General features: G+C 48.9%; 1 protein-coding gene across 11 annotated transcripts in view; it reads left to right on the forward strand.

Annotated features, from left to right (window-relative positions):
* The window catches only part of SPTAN1 (spectrin alpha, non-erythrocytic 1), a 59,527-nt gene that overhangs the window by 22,181 nt on the left and 22,790 nt on the right, over positions 1–14,556 (forward strand). For 7 of the 11 annotated variants that reach the window (XM_036855091.1, XM_036855097.1, XM_036855089.1 and 4 more), the window contains 17 exons: positions 153–263; positions 832–909; positions 1,020–1,175; positions 1,403–1,607; positions 2,148–2,329; positions 2,687–2,930; positions 3,131–3,253; positions 3,822–4,039; positions 5,251–5,343; positions 5,642–5,776; positions 6,840–6,988; positions 8,078–8,137; positions 9,251–9,449; positions 10,937–11,041; positions 11,486–11,509; positions 12,065–12,100; positions 14,238–14,285. In XM_036855091.1, the coding sequence (XP_036710986.1) occupies positions 153–263; positions 832–909; positions 1,020–1,175; positions 1,403–1,607; positions 2,148–2,329; positions 2,687–2,930; positions 3,131–3,253; positions 3,822–4,039; positions 5,251–5,343; positions 5,642–5,776; positions 6,840–6,988; positions 8,078–8,137; positions 9,251–9,449; positions 10,937–11,041; positions 11,486–11,509; positions 12,065–12,100; positions 14,238–14,285 (2,166 nt within the window). The remainder of the gene's footprint in view (positions 1–152; positions 264–831; positions 910–1,019; positions 1,176–1,402; positions 1,608–2,147; positions 2,330–2,686; positions 2,931–3,130; positions 3,254–3,821; positions 4,040–5,250; positions 5,344–5,641; positions 5,777–6,839; positions 6,989–8,077; positions 8,138–9,250; positions 9,450–10,936; positions 11,042–11,485; positions 11,510–12,064; positions 12,101–14,237; positions 14,286–14,556) is intronic. The other 4 variants (XM_036855095.1, XM_036855099.1, XM_036855100.1 and 1 more) reach the window with 2 other exon arrangements.

The following is a 14,556-nucleotide window of genomic DNA, read 5'->3' on the forward strand; positions in this document are numbered from 1 at the left end:
GACTTCTGGCTTTCTGGGGGAGATCTGAAGGTTTAATAGCCATAGAACTCCTTTCCTTCTTTTTGTCCTTCTGCCAGAATAGCCTTTGCTTTCCAGCCTTAGGAGGTGAAAGGAATCAGACAATATCTCAACACTTTGTTTCCTCTTGTAAGGCGTTCCTGTTGAATGAAGACCTGGGAGATTCCTTGGATAGCGTGGAAGCACTTCTCAAGAAGCACGAGGACTTCGAGAAATCCCTCAGTGCCCAGGAGGAGAAGATTACAGTAAGATCCCTCCTTGCTGTCAGTGCCTTCAAATGATCGTTAGCGTCAGCAGAGGTCTCGTCTCGTTCCAAAAGGTTTCTGAGCAGATTCAGTGAAGGCTCCTGGTGCTTAAAGTCTCACGGTGATGATTGACCACCTTGTTGGAGACACAGCATGACTTCTAGAATGAAGTCATTTTCTTGATGTAAACCTCCAAGTTGAGATTACCTTCCTCTAAAAGTCATTAAGAATTAATGTAAGAGATATTTTCCCATTGAACACAGACCTTAGAAGTAGGAATTGAAAGGCTCTTGACCCATATCTGACTCCGTCAGTTCCTGCTGTGACGTTAGCTGCAGCTAATGTCTCCAGTCCTGAATGAAGCTAGCGTAACTCTGTGCCCTCTGACTAAGAACATCAAGCAAAAACTCAACAGTTGAGGGATAAAGGTTGTCATAGCAAACCTCAGAGTGAAAACCTTGACCTGTGTTCAGGTCTAGAGCACTCCGTGCCCTGTTCTGCACTTTCCTCTGGGGGCCAAGCTGTGGAAGAGTCGCTCACCAGTGAAGAACTTTATTCTTCTTCCTAGGCCTTAGACGAGTTTGCCACCAAGCTAATTCAGAACAACCACTATGCGATGGAAGACGTGGCTACTCGCCGAGATGCGGTGAGTGTGCAGCCTCTTTACACGCCTCCTTTCTGTCCGTGGGTGGCCCTTCTGAGCCTGATCTACTGGGGGGTGAGAGCTGGAGATTCACAGGGGGCCTTGCCTTCCAGCTGTTGAGCCGCCGCAACGCCCTTCACGAGAGAGCCATGTATCGCCGGGCCCAGCTGGCTGATTCCTTCCACTTGCAGCAGTTTTTCCGTGACTCTGATGAGCTCAAGAGTTGGGTCAATGAGAAGATGAAAACCGCCACAGATGAAGCTTATAAAGTAATGTCCTGTTAGCATTGCCATGTAGCACTTGGTTAGTAAGCTAAACACAGCACTCACAGATAAATTGTAGCTAAAGAAAGAAATCGGAAATTTCAAAATACACACTATTTAATGTAATCTGGCCATTTGATACGTGCCCCTATAAAGATAAATGTGAGGGTAATGCAGTGTAACTTGATGTCCTTAGGTTCAAGATAGAACCCCCTTCTTCCTTTCCTTGGCAGGACCCATCCAACCTGCAAGGGAAAGTACAGAAGCATCAGGCTTTTGAGGCTGAGCTCTCGGCAAACCAGAGCCGCATTGATGCCCTGGAGAAAGCTGGGCAAAAGCTGATTGACGTCAACCACTATGCCAAGGACGAGGTGGCAGCTCGAATGAATGAGGTCATCAGTTTGTGGAAGAAACTGCTGGAGGCCACGGAACTAAAAGGTGAGAGGAGGTGGGCACGGGGTTACGGGAGGCCGTTTGGGGAGTTAAATCTTCCTCCCTCATTCCGTGTTTTGGGGACATGTGCCACCCAGGCAAGCTGAGCTGGGTGACCTGGGCACTCGGGCTCACTTCCTGGGTAGGGGTCACCTGCCGTGGGTTCCTGATGCTTTGCTGATTTGGTGAATGTGGTTGAGCGTGCTGGTTGGGGAGGGCAGGGAGCCTGAGTGAGAAGAGGATGATTTGGTCGTTGAGCCTGACTGACTTGGGCCTCATCACTGAAAGTCAGAGCTCAGCCGTGAGCCAAGGGCACTTAACCATTCGCCAGCCCCTATCCCATGGGGGTTAGAAGGCTTAAACGACTTCCAATTCAGCATCTAAAAGGTAGAGCAGAGGCTGCGGTTTTTCGATACCCTCTTGATAGCAGTGAAGCTGTAGCTGAAACCCTGCCCCGTGGTCCTTCTGTGAGGTGCTGTCGTTTGAGAGCAGCGCTGGCAGAAGGATAGTGTTAACTAATGAAATCAAACTTGCCTCCTTGACTAGGAATAAAGCTCCGCGAGGCTAACCAGCAGCAGCAGTTTAATCGCAACGTTGAGGACATCGAGCTGTGGCTGTACGAAGTGGAGGGTCACCTGGCTTCGGACGATTACGGCAAAGACCTTACCAATGTCCAGAACCTCCAGAAGAAGCACGCCCTGCTGGAGGCCGATGTGGCAGCACACCAGGTACGGTGACCTGGGCGCGGCTTTTGGGCCAGTGAGCACAGGAGTGAGAGTGGCCAGTCAGTCAAGACCAGTTGGTGTGGGGAGGGATGAAGTGTGTTGATTTTCTTAGAGAACCATGTATGCGCCATATGTTTCAGTTCAAATTAGACCGCCTTCCCTCGGACCTTTCTGGGATCCCAGAATGAGGGGAAACAATGGCAGAAAGAATGCTCTCGGGTATGGGAAAAGAACCGTGTTATACTTTCTCGGTATGTGAGCAAACCACACCTGAAGTAATCAAGGCAGCCTAGAAATGTCCAGAACGTAGTTGCCCCACACTGGGCCAGGCTCTCACGACTCTGTCCTACCCGTTCCCAGGATCGAATCGATGGCATCACCATCCAGGCCCGCCAGTTCCAGGACGCTGGCCACTTCGATGCTGAAAACATCAAGAAGAAGCAGGAAGCCCTGGTGGCTCGCTATGAGGCTCTCAAGGAGCCCATGATTGCCCGGAAGCAGAAGCTGGCTGACTCTCTGCGTTTGCAGCAGCTCTTCCGTGATGTCGAGGATGAGGAGACATGGATTCGGGAGAAAGAACCCATTGCTGCATCCACCAACAGAGGTCAGCCTCCCGCCATCAGATAGGAATCCAGTTGGGAAAGGGCTCTACCCTTATGGCAGGAAGGGGACCAGTGTCAGAATGAGCAAGGTCAAGTTTAAGTTGAACTGGGAGTTTAGGTAAACCGTGGTGGAAGCTACGTGACAGTAGTGCGGCCTCTTCTCTTGATGGCTTGGGTGACTTGGGAGTGGTTTCTCTTTCAGGCAAAGATTTAATTGGAGTCCAGAATCTGCTAAAGAAACACCAAGCCCTACAAGCAGAGATTGCCGGACACGAGCCCCGCATCAAAGCAGTTACACAGAAGGGGAACGCCATGGTGGATGAAGGTGAGTGTCGTCGGAAAAGTGGCTTCACTCTCATTCGTCACGACGCTCTTCTTGGAAGGCTGAGTGCGTGGACCCGAGTCAGGCTGGGCTGTAGGGTTGAAGACCGTCCCCACTCTCTCCTGAGTATGACTTTGACTTGCCCATAACCTCTCTGAGCCGAACTTGTTACTTGTGAGGTGGGGATGATATCACCTGCTCCCACAGTTGTGAGGATTAAACGAGGTCAGATACTGAGGAGCCTGAGACAGTGCCCGGCAAGGGTGAGGCTCCGTGACTGAGAGTTGGGGGAGTGGGGGCTGTTATTTTTATTGTTTCTTTATGATAACATCACTGATGCCAACTAGGGATACCTGCTTCGTAGAGTCTAGGTAGACTTCATGGTTTGAGGAGGCAGAAGACAAGCAGAATCTGTTGGGCTGGAACCTGGGCCTCTCATAAAACTGAAAATATGAAGGGGCCTGGCTCCCCAGGATGTGGTGTCGTAGGTGCACTGAGCACACAGAGGACGTTTGTCCTGCTGCAACATGTCCACGTGCTTCTCGTCCTTCCTCCCCTGCCCGCCTCGCAGGCCATTTTGCTGCAGAGGACGTGAAAGCCAAGCTCCACGAGCTGAACCAGAAGTGGGAGTCGCTGAAATCCAAGGCCTCCCAGCGGCGGCAGGACCTGGAGGACTCGCTGCAGGCCCAGCAGTACTTCGCCGACGCCAACGAGGCTGAGTCGTGGATGCGGGAGAAGGAGCCCATCGTAGGCAGCACCGACTATGGGAAGGACGAGGACTCGGCTGAGGTGACGCGAGCTGGGGGCTGCCGGGCTCGGGCTGGGGGCCGGTTAGGAGAACGACCATGTGGAAGGTGCAGCCTCACGGTGGTCGCTCTTCAAAGTGTTTCAGCGTCTTCTTTCCCTTTTTACTACGGAAATTCAGTCATATTTAAAGAAGAGAGGAGACGGCCTTTCACCATCAGCCATGACCATTTCTCCATTCTTGTTTCATTTTTTCTCCCCCATCTGCGTACACATACGTACATAAACACAGTTCTTTGTTAGTCATCTTTTTTCAGTGGACCCCTTAAATTTTATTCATAATGGTCTAGGTGTAGCCGTGTGCCTACCTCTTCTCTTGCCAGTCTTCACAAAAACCACAGTGAGCTGAATATTGACACGACCTAAGATGATTTTTGGAAGTGGCGGTAGAGGAAAATGGAGAAGCACCGTGTGTGGTGGGGAACGGGGTTCCCTGGAGGAGGGAGCTGCCACTTGTTGGGAATGTTTGTTTCTTAGGATGGGGGTGGATCCGCTGTATGTGTGATGTTGTTCTTTATGTCCCTTCATGTGCTTCAGGGGTTGCATGGTTAAGCATGTAAAGGCAGGCTGAAAAGATTATAATAGAAATCACAGTATTTCCTCCAAATTAAATGTTTATCAAAAAGGGGAAAGAGAAAAACAAATACAGTATGCTAACACATATATATGGAATCTAAGGGAAAATAAAGGTCATGGAGAACCTAGTGGCAAGACGGGAATAAAGACACAGACCTACTAGAGAATGGACTTGAGGATAGGGGGAGGGGGAGGGGGAGGGGTAAGATGTGACAGGGTGAGAGAGTGGCATGGACATATATACACTACCAAATGTAAAATAGATAGCTAGTGGGAAGCAGCCGCATAGCACAGGGAGATCAGCTCGGTGCTTTGTGACCACCTAGTGGGGTGGGATAGGGAGGGTGGAAGGGAGGGAGATGCAAGAGGGAAGAGATATGGGAACATATGTATATGTATAACTGATTCACTTTGTTATAAAGCAGAAACTAACACACCATTGTAAAGCAATTATACTCCAATAAAGATGTTTAAAAAAAAAAAAAAAAAAGGGAGAGAGTGGAGGACTGATGAGGTCGCCGGGTAACTAAACAGATTTCAGAGGCAGGTGGCGTGTGGGAGAGGCAGCGGGGCGGCTCTGGCTTCTTGCTCAGGGTCGCCGTGTGTTATTTTGGTTCCAGGCTCTGCTAAAGAAACACGAGGCTTTGATGTCGGATCTCAGCGCTTACGGCAGCAGCATCCAGGCTCTGCGAGAGCAGGCCCAGTCGTGCCGGGTGAGTGTGGCTTCCGTTCAGCAGCTGCGAGTTCCCTGGGGGCTGGGGGGCCAGGGAAGATGAAGGACCCGGATGCGGCCAGCAAGTGTCACGGTCACAGGTGATGTTCTTGTGACCTTAAAGATCCCAGACAGCTGAACTTTCTGGATCAGATTTTGTTGGTAACTTCCGAGAAGAACTCTCACAAAGGTGTGTTTGGTAAATTTGGGACAGCTGTGGAAGTTGGAATCCGCCATGGGCTTAGGTGGCACACCGGGGACATCCTATAACTTTGTTTGCCCTTCCTTTGGATTTTTAGCAACAAGTGGCCCCCATGGATGACGAGACCGGGAAGGAGCTGGTCTTGGCGCTCTACGACTATCAGGAGAAGAGTCCTCGAGAGGTCACCATGAAGAAAGGAGATATCCTCACCTTACTCAACAGCACCAACAAGGCAAGCGCAGAAAGAGGCCGTGTGTTGGTCTCCATCAGCACCGCCAGTTTCGCTCAGTTGGGTGTCTTGGGAGTGTGTCTTTCCAGGATGAGGCTGGTTTCGAGTTTGAAGACTTTAGTTCCCTGGTCCACCTCCCACTTCATACAGGTTTATCCTGTTTTGCCTGTGATCAGGATGACCAGTCTTGTTTCCTTGAATACCCGGAAGCTAGTGTAATGACCCACCCTCTCAAGGGTAGCTTTTTTCACCACTGAAAAAAATTCCACGTGGAATTTTTTTCTCTCTTGAACCAAAGTCTGCTCCTCTGTAGCTTGTACCTGTTGGTTCTAGACTGTACGACTACAGCAGACAGTTGAAGACAGCGCCAACGTCACCCCATAGGCTCCGTCTTCTCAGAGTTAAATGCCGCCTGGTTCATCAACGTTTCTCGCCTGACATGTTCTGGTTTGGCAGTGTCCTTGGAGTGAGGCCATGGTCCTCCACGTGTCATAGGACTGATCCCCAAAGAGCCTGCCTCCCCTCTTGGTCTAGGCTGGGCAAGTGTCCCCGGCCCGGCCGTCGTCAAGAACCTCCTATTCCCACACCCTCAGCTTACCCCAGTCGTGGGAGTTTGAGAAAACCTGACTGGTGTCTTTATGTTGACTCTCACCCTCAATTAACCATCCAGGCTGATTGATTTACTCAACAGCAGCCTCATCGAGTAGAACCTTCTGCGGTGGTGGATGTTTTATGTCTGTGTTGGCCCCACAGTAGCTGCTAACCGCGGGTGGTTGGGAAGTACTTCACAAGTGGCAAGTGCAGCTGCGTTTTTATTTAATTTCACTGAACTTACTTAAGCGTGGCTCATGGCTGCAGCACAGTTGCAGGGCGTCTACGCGAAGAGAAGGCTGGCCTTCCTGCCCCGAGTCATCGGGGCTGCATTCGTGACCCTCTGCATACTTGGCACGTCACGGGATTCTCTTGACTTGATGAGAGCTTTCTTTTGTATGCACACAGGCCTCCTTGGATCCTTCCTTCCTCAGGCGAGGAATTGGCTTTCAAGTCTCTCTTTTTTTCCCCTTAGGACTGGTGGAAAGTGGAGGTGAACGATCGTCAGGGTTTCGTGCCGGCCGCGTACGTGAAGAAGCTGGACCCCGCGCAGTCGGCCTCCCGGGAGAACCTCCTGGAGGAGCAGGGCAGCATCGCGCTGCGGCAGGAGCAGATCGACAACCAGTAAGGGCCTCGCCGTCGGGCACGAAGGGCCCAGCGCCGCTTGGGGCTTAGTCTGCGTCACGCATGGGCTGAGGTTTAGGCAGCGTCCCGAGGCTCCAGAGCAAAGGCTCTTACGATGCCTGTGTGCACTCGAGAACACACTCTTCCTGCCTTTCCCAAGTCACTTCCAACCCACACAGCTCTGCTGGAACCTAAAGTCCCTGACCCGTACCTTTATTTTCCTTTGTTTTGTTGTCTTCCCCTGCATTGGCAAGTTTCTTTTCCTAGACATTTGCTAATTATTACCATCTCAGTCTTTGTCCTCCGGGTCAGGAGATGCTCTTGAAATTGGGTTTTTAGCTGTTCCACACCCCTCCTGCTCTGCCCTTTGTAAAAGGCCGCGTAGAGAGCGTCTCTGTCTATCATGACTTTGTGCTCTGAGAATGGAGTGTATTTTTTATGAAACGGCTCTGTCCTCTTTTCTGTAGCTAAGCCCCCATAAAGAGCTATGTTCTTCCTTTAGGGCATATGTTACTCTGCTAATGAAATCAAAAGCTTCAGACACTTGGGAGAGATCCAGAAAATACATCCTCACTAGAGTTTAGAATAATAGAACTTTTCTGACCCTGATGATCCCCGCGAAGATCGGTTATTTGTACACTTAATTAGACGTTTTCTGTTACTGTTAAGACAAGAATGAGAGGTTTTGGCCTGGATCATAAATACGAGAGCAAAAAAGTGGACCAGATATCTGACTACAGTTGCATGTTAGCCCTCAGGAAAATCTCTTCCTCGGGGTGGTCACTGTATCCCCTGGCCTGGCTCTGCGAAGTGACCAGTGTTTCTAGCACAGGAACATTTACTGCCTTAAGCGTGGCAGACGTCAGGAAAATGAAGGTGAACTAACCCTCTAATTTAATTTGATTTTCCTGCTCTTTCCTTACTGTGATTTTACTCCCGGCCTGGCCTGCTTCCAAGAGCTCTTGAGTGACTCCCTAATTTTCCCCACTCAAAGCATCCGCCGTCACAGCACCCATTGGAGCCGCTGCCTTCCGTCCCCGTGGATTAACCCCTAATCCATGCGTGCTTTTGCTGTGCCCCTCTGTGCAGGACGCGCGTAACTAAGGAGGCCGGCAGCGTGTCTCTGCGTATGAAACAGGTGGAAGAACTGTGAGTAGGCCGGAAGCTCTGCCGAGCACCGCCCTTGGCTCCCCGTCCATCCTCCCGCTGCCGCTTCTCTTGAAGGCGCTCGTGGGTCCAGGAAGGCGAGGTGGCGGGAGGGGCCCGTCTCTGGCAGCAGCTTTCGCTCACAAGGGAAGGGGTTTGGGTGAAGCTGTGTCAGCTGTGGCCGCTTCTCTCGTTGGTTGCTTCTGTGCAGCTGTGTGTTCAGAGTGTTGTTGGTTCCCCTGCTGGTGGCTTTTGTGCTGGGCCAGCCACTCTCAGCAGACCTGGAGGTCGGTGATGCCGTCGTCCTCCTCAGTAGGCAGGAAACCACATGCCTCGTAAAGTGCTCTGGTACTTGGTAATTTGTTCCTTTTTTATTTCACTTTTGGAAGCTTAGACTGGATTCTAGATTTTTTTTTTTTTGACTTTTAACTCAGTTGTACTAAGTTTGTCATTTTCACATCTCTAAAGATACTAGGAGTTCAGTCTTTTGTATTTTAGTTCCCAAGGGTGAGAGTGTCATTTGAGTCTTCATAAGAAACGTTCAGCTAATGAAATGTGATTTATGTGATTTCTCCTTCTGAAGTGGCCAAAACTTTCTGAGAAATAAATGTATTATTTTAGAAACAGTAGAAATTTCCTACTGTTCCGGAGATAACTAAAATCCTACATGAGGCTATTTAAGATAGCTCAGCATACCTTCCCCCGCCACCTGGGGGCTGCTGGCAGAATCATACGACAGGAGAACAAGCCCTCTGTATACATTATGCACAGCAAGTTCATCTCATCTCGCAGCTGTAGTCGCATGGAGCCTGTGGTGGTGTGCCAAACGCTTGGTTTCGGTCCTTTGTGGTTGTGATGTCAGTGCGCACGTGGCTGGGCATGAGTGTGCCGGGCCACCCAGCCACCCAGTTGTGAACAGTGCAGTGTGTGCTTGTCCCTGAGGCTGTCTGTGGGTGCTCGGGGTCTTCGTCTGCCTTCCGATACTTTGTCACCAGGGCATCATCGTTACCGACTCACAGCCTGGGACCCATATCTTGGAGACAGCTGGTAGTTTGCCACCGTCGGAAGCTAACTGTGTCCCCTGCTCCCTCTTGTCACCCTCTCGAATTACATCAGGTACCATTCTTTGCTGGAACTGGGGGAGAAGCGTAAAGGCATGTTGGAGAAGAGTTGTAAGAAGTTTATGCTGTTCCGTGAAGCGAACGAGCTACAGCAGTGGATCAACGAGAAGGAAGCGGCCCTGACAAACGAGGAGGTCGGCGCAGACTTGGAGCAGGTCGAAGTGCTGCAGAAGAAGTTCGATGACTTCCAGAAGGTACGGAAAGTTGTTCAGAGACTTGGTTCTCTTGATTTTTGACTGCGGATTACCAGAATGAAAATTCAGAGATTATATTTCTTCATCTCTGTAGCCATTTTTAAACGAGTTTAATCGAAACTTTTCTCACACCAGTTTAGTTTTGAGGAAATACATGCAGTTTTTTCTACATGTTGTTTTAAGAACTTTCCTAAACCTAACATACAAACATGTGTAAAAGTAGTTTTTCTAATTGGGGTTAAGTTCACGTAACATAGAGTTAACCATTTTAAAGGGTACAATTCAGAAACATTTAGTTCATTCACAGTGTTGCACTACCATCCCCTCTGTCTAAAACATTTTTTTTATCACTTTAAAGGAGCCCACAGACCCATTAAGCGGCCACTCCTTATCCCCCTCTCCCTCCCCCCCAGCACCTGGCAGCCACCGAGCTGCTCCTTGTCTCTGGATTTGTGTATTCTGGACACTTCCTATAAATGGAATCGTAGATTATGTGTTTTATGACTAACAGCTTTCACAGAGCATAACGTTGTCGAGGTTCATCCTTGGAGGCGGATCAGTGATCCATTAACTGTTTATGGCTAATGCTCCATGGTGTGTAGATACCACATCTTGTTCGTCCATTCCTCAGTTTAAAGGTATTCCTGGGACTTCCCTGGCGGTCCAGTGGTTAAGACTCTGCACTCCCAGTGCAGGGGGTGTGGGTTCAATCCCCAGTCAGGGAACTAAGACCCCCGCATGTCGCACGGTATGGCCAAATAAAAAAGTATTCTTATGACCAATTCAGATGGGTGGGGGGCTTTTCTCTCAGAGTGGCTAGCATTAAAATTTCATCACAGTTTGAACATGTGTCCTGTCCTCCACAAAGAAAGGTTTTTTTAAAAATCTCCAACCAGAATAATGGACTTTTTAAAAAAATTTATTTATTTATTAATTTATTTATGGCTGCGTTGGGTCTTCGTTGTTGCGCGTGGGCTTTTCTCTAGTTGCGGCGAACGGGGGCTACTCTTCGTTGTGGTGCGTGGGCTTCTCATTGCGGTGGCTTCTGCTGTTGTGGAGCACGGGCTCTAGGTGTGTGGGCTTCAGTAGTTGTGGCACACGGGCTCAGTAGTTACGGCTTGGGGGCTTAGTTGCTCCGCGACATGTGGGATCTTCCCGGACCAGGGCTTCAACCCGTGTCCCCTGCATTGGCAGGCAGGTTCTTAACCACTGCACCATCAGGGAAGTCCCAGTAATGGATTATTATTAACTACAGGTAGTTCAGTAAACATGAGACAGACCGTCTCCAGTGCCGTGCTCTTTTCTTACTTCCTTGATAGTGACAATCAGGATTTTCTGATTTAGGTGACCGTCAAGGAGTAGAAAAACTATTTATAAGATACCTATTGGACAGAAATTTATATATTCAAACCATAGTTTATGAGTATCTGTTGCTCTTCTTTGAATTGCTGTTGTGGGTTTTAGTTATTATGTCTTTTTCTTTGAAGGATCTCAAGGCCAATGAGTCACGGCTGAAGGACATTAACAAGGTGGCTGAAGACCTGGAGTCTGAAGGTCTGATGGCGGAGGAGGTGCAGGCAGTGCAGCAGCAGGTGGGGGTCTGGCCCCTGCACGGTGTCTGTTAAGGAAGCAGCTTGGCTCCCCCTTCATCCTACGTAGCCCAGCACGCGTGCTCCGTAGCACAGAGTGTGGCCAGGGCACAGGTTCTCTGTGTGACCTGCACTGTCTTGGTTACCTTTGACGGGAGGGAAAAACAGCTCTCCTCCTTATGCCCATTAAATATTGTGGAAGTTGTTGAATGTTTCTTTTAGCTCTTAACTAGTAATAAATTCATGCAGTTCCATAAATAAAGAAAAGGTATTACATAGAAACACTTGGTCTTTCTATAGCCTTTAAGAAGTTCCTCTGGCCAGTCAGGCTGCCTGTCTTTTTGTAATTCTCTCCCGTGTCTCCAGGTTTGACATGACAGTGATGAGTGTAACTTAGAAGTGTGTATTTCCTCTAATAATCGAACTGGTTTTCTTCTCTGCTTGTAGGAGGTGTATGGCGCGATGCCCAGGGTAAGTGTCCAGTGCCCCGTGTGGAACTTGAACTTGAGAAGGATTAGATCCTGGGAAGAGTATAAAGTCAAGAACCTCATAAGGATTGCTGTTCTTGAACCTCAAGAGATGCCTTTTGTGTGTAAAAAGCTGTGGAAAAGAAATAGCAGAAGTTGGTCTCTATTTGCCATCCTCCAAAGATCAAAAGAGTTTTTCTCTGTTCAGTTACCTAGAACTTTTTCCACAGCAGTTCTTTAGGTTTGTTTATCCCTCTTCGAAGAATCCTCTGAATATGACATAAAGAAAAGCTGGACATTTTATTAAATTTCCTCATTGTCTCCATTTCTCCTACTGCATTAAAAAAGGAAGAATTTTTCTCTCCTATTTGTTTGCTTCGTGTCCCTCGAGCAGCCTTGCAGTTCGCTGCCGGCCAGTGTTGAGTTCTGAGTCACAGAGGGAATTGCTGTTCCAGCTGATTCCTCTGTGAACTTCCTGTCGTCCAGAGGGAAGGCTGGGGCTGCTTTGTTTTGTGCACAGTTGCCTGGCTGCCTAAACGCCTCCTTTTTCTTTGAATAGGATGAAACTGATTCCAAGACGGCCTCCCCGTGGAAGGTAAGAGCTTCTTTGCAAATTATTATTTCCAGAGGTTTTCCAGGAACAGAAATACTTTACGTCCTTTTCTGGCGTGCCTGTTTTCTGAGTATTTAGGCTTGTCTGAGCCTGTGGTTGTTTCTGGACTTGTTTGGCCTGGTGTCGTTCTGACCCTGGTGTTGTATTCTTGGAATCTGTCATGCCTTGAAATGTGATGCTTAATACACAGAAGCAAAATGTCTCCCTGCAGATGCTCAGCACAAATTCAGTTAGGTCGAGTTTATCATGCACCGTCGCTGCCAGGGTATACAGTTGGCCCTCCACATCCGTGGGTCCACATCCTCGGATTCAACCAACCAACAATTGAAAATACTAGCATCCGATCCATGGTTGGTCGAATCCAAGGATGCAGAACCCGCCCATACAGGGCGCCGGCTCCAAGGGTCTTGAGCATCTGTGGATTTTAGTACCTCGGGGGGTCCTGGGATCATTCCCTCTCGGGTACCAAGGTTACAGGGGTGACTGCAGTTCACAGAGGTCACACTGCATCGTCAGGCATGGTCCCACCAATAGGACTACAGCCCAAAAGGACACATGAAGTGAGGATGAAAAGGAGCGTAAACTCCACTCATCGTCTGCCTGACCGCTTTCTCCCATGGCCTAAGAAAGGCTTGAGAGAAGGTCCACATCCTGACGAGACACATAAAGGGGGGACACCAGATGTTTACCAGCTTCAGTGGACATTATTCCAGAGAGATCCAGGGGTGGTGCTTGACCAGGGTGGGCATAACTTCCAGGAGGACAGGGGATAAGCTTTTTCATGTGAAGCGTTTATAGCCATGATTATGGAACTAGTTGCCTAAATGCCAATTCTAGCATCTTTCCTCCTGACCCAGATCTTCAGGAATATGCCACTTGAGTTATAGGCAAGCTAGAAAGAGCAGATTTCTACTTTATGAAAGTACACCTTCCTAAAATCTGAAGAAAGTATGAAAATCTAAAAACAAAAAGGCTCCCCGCACCGGTCCCTAGGTTGGTACTTCTCAGCCCTGTCATGAGGTCTGACCTGTTGTGAGGACCTAGGCTGAAAGGGGTTTGTTTCTTTGGCCTCCTTATCCCTCCAGGCTCTGACCATTCTGCTTATTAAATAGGCTCCAAATTGGCAGGGAGGGTGCATTTTTCCTTGGATTCCGCTTTCTCCCCTTTTCTCAATCTTAATTTTCGTTGCGTAGCAAAAATCAGTCATTGGTGACGTGAATGAGCAGCAGCCTTACCTACCTGATCTCCTGCCAGAGTTCTTCTGGTAACAGGTGTTTTTTCAGAAATGTATTTCAGATGACTTTACAAACACCAGTCAGTACCTCCTGTTTCTGAAAAGGATTGGAAACAATGGGTGTCTGCTTTCCGAGCCCTGTACGCACCCACACTGGTTGAGCATGCCATTGGGTGTGTCACAGGAACATCCTAGGAGCCTAACTTCGCTGCGTCCAAGCTCAGCTCCTCCTTCTCTTTACATACTTGAAGGTTACGAGCATCACAGTGCCTGCCAAGTAGGGTTTCTTTCTCATAAAACTAGGTGGGCTCTGAGATCCCAAGGGGCGTTTGATTTTTGGAAGTGACTACATTGATGAGAAGGAAGCTAAGTCGCCAGTGTATTTTCTTTTTCATCTAGTAAGGCTCTTGCCCTTAGTTCAAGGGGGATACTGTTAGAAGGAACCACAGTCCAGTAACCATAAACAGAAATGAAGTTAGTGATGTCCTTGACTATTTAAATAGTCCTAGCTGCCAGCATTTGTTCAACTAAGTGTGTTTTCTGGACTGTTCTCCTGTAGTAGGGACAAGAAAAAGACACCAATCAGTAGTCTTTGAGCCTTTTTTTTCCTGTCCAGCCAGCCGTTTTAATTGTGGTTTTCACCGCTCTTTTCACTCTTTGAGTAAAATGAATCATTGAGTTGGGTGTGATTGTGCACTTGGGTTTCTGCCTGACTTTCTAGTTGTTGATACTCTCATTGCTGCTCTGCTCAGAAATTTGATGGTATCCTTTTACAATCATTTTGGTGGACATTTGGGACGTAATTAATGGCACTTGCATCTCAGATTTCTCTCTTAATCAGCAGACACTTGATTAGTTTGCTCTTCTGCTTTCCTCCCCACATAGTCTGCTCGCCTGATGGTTCACACCGTGGCCACCTTTAATTCCATCAAGGTAAGAAACCATGGCAGCTTTCCTTGTCTTCCCCGGTCTCCTTCATTGTCTCCTTCTCCTGTCTTCAGCAAGGCTCTTGTCCTAATTAGTTGTATGAACTGTAGCACTTGTCACTCTCCTGGGCCCGAGGGTGTCCTGGCCGGTATTACTCTCTTTGTGCAGCAGGAGGCTGTGCTCAGCTTGCCTGGTCCTGGCGGTGAGCCTGGTGAGCTTCTTCCCTCACCCCCAGGAGGGCCCGGAGCTGCGAGGAGCGTATTGTCGGAAGGCAGTG

The sequence above is a fragment of the Balaenoptera musculus genome, chromosome 6, assembly GCF_009873245.2.
Source record: "Balaenoptera musculus isolate JJ_BM4_2016_0621 chromosome 6, mBalMus1.pri.v3, whole genome shotgun sequence".
Classification (NCBI taxonomy): domain Eukaryota; kingdom Metazoa; phylum Chordata; class Mammalia; order Artiodactyla; family Balaenopteridae; genus Balaenoptera; species Balaenoptera musculus.